The 2,316-nt window shown below is 29.5% G+C and overlaps 1 protein-coding gene across 1 annotated transcript in view; it reads left to right on the top strand.

Annotated features, from left to right (window-relative positions):
- Nucleotides 1–2,316, top strand: part of LOC107653541 (low-density lipoprotein receptor-related protein 1B-like) — a 302,414-nt gene that overhangs the window by 158,763 nt on the left and 141,335 nt on the right. Inside the window, exon 27 of the mRNA XM_016440286.1 lies at nt 1,353–1,484. Coding sequence (XP_016295772.1) covers nt 1,353–1,484 — 132 coding nt within the window. The remainder of the gene's footprint in view (nt 1–1,352; nt 1,485–2,316) is intronic.

The following is a 2,316-nucleotide window of genomic DNA, read 5'->3' as shown; positions in this document are numbered from 1 at the left end:
CTCTCTCTCTCTCTCTCTCTCTCTCTCTCTCTCTCTCTCTATATATATATATATATATATATATATATTATTATTTTGATTTTTTTTTCTGTTCTTGGATGTGTTTGTCCTGTAGATTAACACTTGATAGACTCTGTTTTGAGATTTAGATTTATTATGTTTAAGGTTTTCAAACATTGTTCTCTGTAACCCAGGTTAAAATGTTTTTTTTTTTTTAATTAAATTCTTTTATTTCATTTAATTTCATTGCATTGCATTGCCTTACAGTTTCTGAATCAAGGAAACATTCCAAGTAACTTAATTAATAGAGTTTAGGAGCTTTGGACTGAACTATTTAAAATATTTTTATTCATTTGAAATATTAATTAATTAATTAATTTATTGTTGGTTTTGCTTCATCTGCTTGTATACTTATCTTTTTATATTATGTCCTTAATTTGAAGCATTTGATCTGAAAAAGTGCTATATGATTATATATATATAAATATATAAAAGGTTTTAAAACATTGTGATCTGGATTATTTATTTATTCAAATTAAATAAAAAATGTGGTACTTAATTTTTCAATTAAGTAAATATTCTTAAAATTTTTTCAAGTAATATCTGAAGTGAATAGGCGATACTACAAAATTAAATCATTTTAATTAAATAAATGAGCTTTAGCCTGAACCATTACTTGTAAGTTTTCTGACCTTTTTCTTTGTCTGCCCTTGGCTGTTTTTGTCTTGTGGCTTAGCACCTGCTTTCCTCTGTTTTGGGATTTTGTTTATAGCGCTGAATGTCTGTTCTGTGTCTGTTTTCATTACCCGTCTGCGTCTGAAGATGCCAGCCCGCATTGCTATGGGTTTTCACGTGTCAGAATAGCTTAGTGAGAGTGACATAGAGATTACTGTATTCATTAGGCCTGAAACAACTGTTTTTTAATGGACTTGTTATGCATTTTTTATTTACGTGTGTGTTTTACGATCCCATTTAGAGTTGTGGAGTAATAACCTTGCTCTGAGCAAGAACAAACCCAGGGATTGTTGGGTAGGGAATAAGGGGCCTAATTACTCAGCACGCCGTCCACATCTTCCACTTGTTAGGCAGAGTACTTTTGGTTTTCAGGAGACTATGTGCATTAATGCAAGCCGCATCGCCTAATAACTAGCTGAAGAAATGATAAAAGACTAAAAAATTTGAACGTTGCCCTGTGGCTTTGACCTGTGGAAATAATAATCAAAGGCATCGCTGTCTAATAAGTCGCTGTGGTGGTAAATCAGGAGAATTAAATATTAATGTGACGTATGCACAATGTATACTCAGATGTTCTTTTATGAATGTTTTCTCTTCTCTCCTCCTATCTGTTTCAGCTCCTAACCCATGTGTTGGTAACAAAGGAAGAGGCCCATGTTCTCACCTCTGTCTTATAAATTATAATGGTTCTGCATCTTGCTCCTGTCCACACCTCATGAAACTGTCGGCCAACAACCGAACCTGCCAAGGTGAGTTCTGTAGATCTCTCTTTATGAAACATGTTTGGCCTACACACACACAGAAACTATGCAGTTTTAGAAAAACTGTATTAGAAAATTCAAATCATACATACAGTGTTAAGTCTTTGTGTTTTATATCATTGTATTTTATTATAATAATGTTCTTATTTATTTATTTAATTATTTTGCTCATTTTGTTATTGTTTTATATTTTTTTATTTGAAGGTGCATTTTATGTATAGCAAATATATTAATATTATTTGAAAGCTTTTCAAACATTGTAATGTAAAAGCTCAGGTAAAAAAAAAAGTTAATTCATGTGATTTTTTTATTTATTTTTACTGAATTTTTCAGGATAGTATAAATCTACTCATTAGAATTTCAAGTATCACAGCAATATTCAACAGACACTAATATTTCAACACAGTTTTTTATTTAGTTATATTTATTTAAATAGATTTAATTATTAATAGTGTTATATATTAAATTATACATACAATCTTCACAATAATTAAAACAATAATTGGATAATTACTTGCTTAATAATTACTTGCATATTCACACACACACACACACACACACACACACATATATGTGACTGTGAAAAACGACTATTTATTTAAAGTATTTATTTTCAATGTATTAAAAACTATATGTTGTAATATTTAAAAACTATATAGAAATATATTTTAATGACATTATTAAACTTGTTTTAAAAAAGTAAATAACTTAAGAGCAATTGGTAGTCTATTTTTCTTGTACCGTTGTTTGATTTAAAGGGGTCATATGATGCGATTTCAATTTTTCCTTTCTCTTTGGAGTGTTACAAGCTCTTGGTGCA

Source organism: Sinocyclocheilus anshuiensis, unplaced genomic scaffold (genome assembly GCF_001515605.1).
Source record: "Sinocyclocheilus anshuiensis isolate Anshui unplaced genomic scaffold, SAMN03320099.WGS_v1.1 scaffold1079, whole genome shotgun sequence".
NCBI lineage: Eukaryota > Metazoa > Chordata > Actinopteri > Cypriniformes > Cyprinidae > Sinocyclocheilus > Sinocyclocheilus anshuiensis.
The sequence above is the reverse complement of the archived record's forward strand: the minus strand, read 5'-3'. Positions and strand labels throughout refer to the sequence as shown.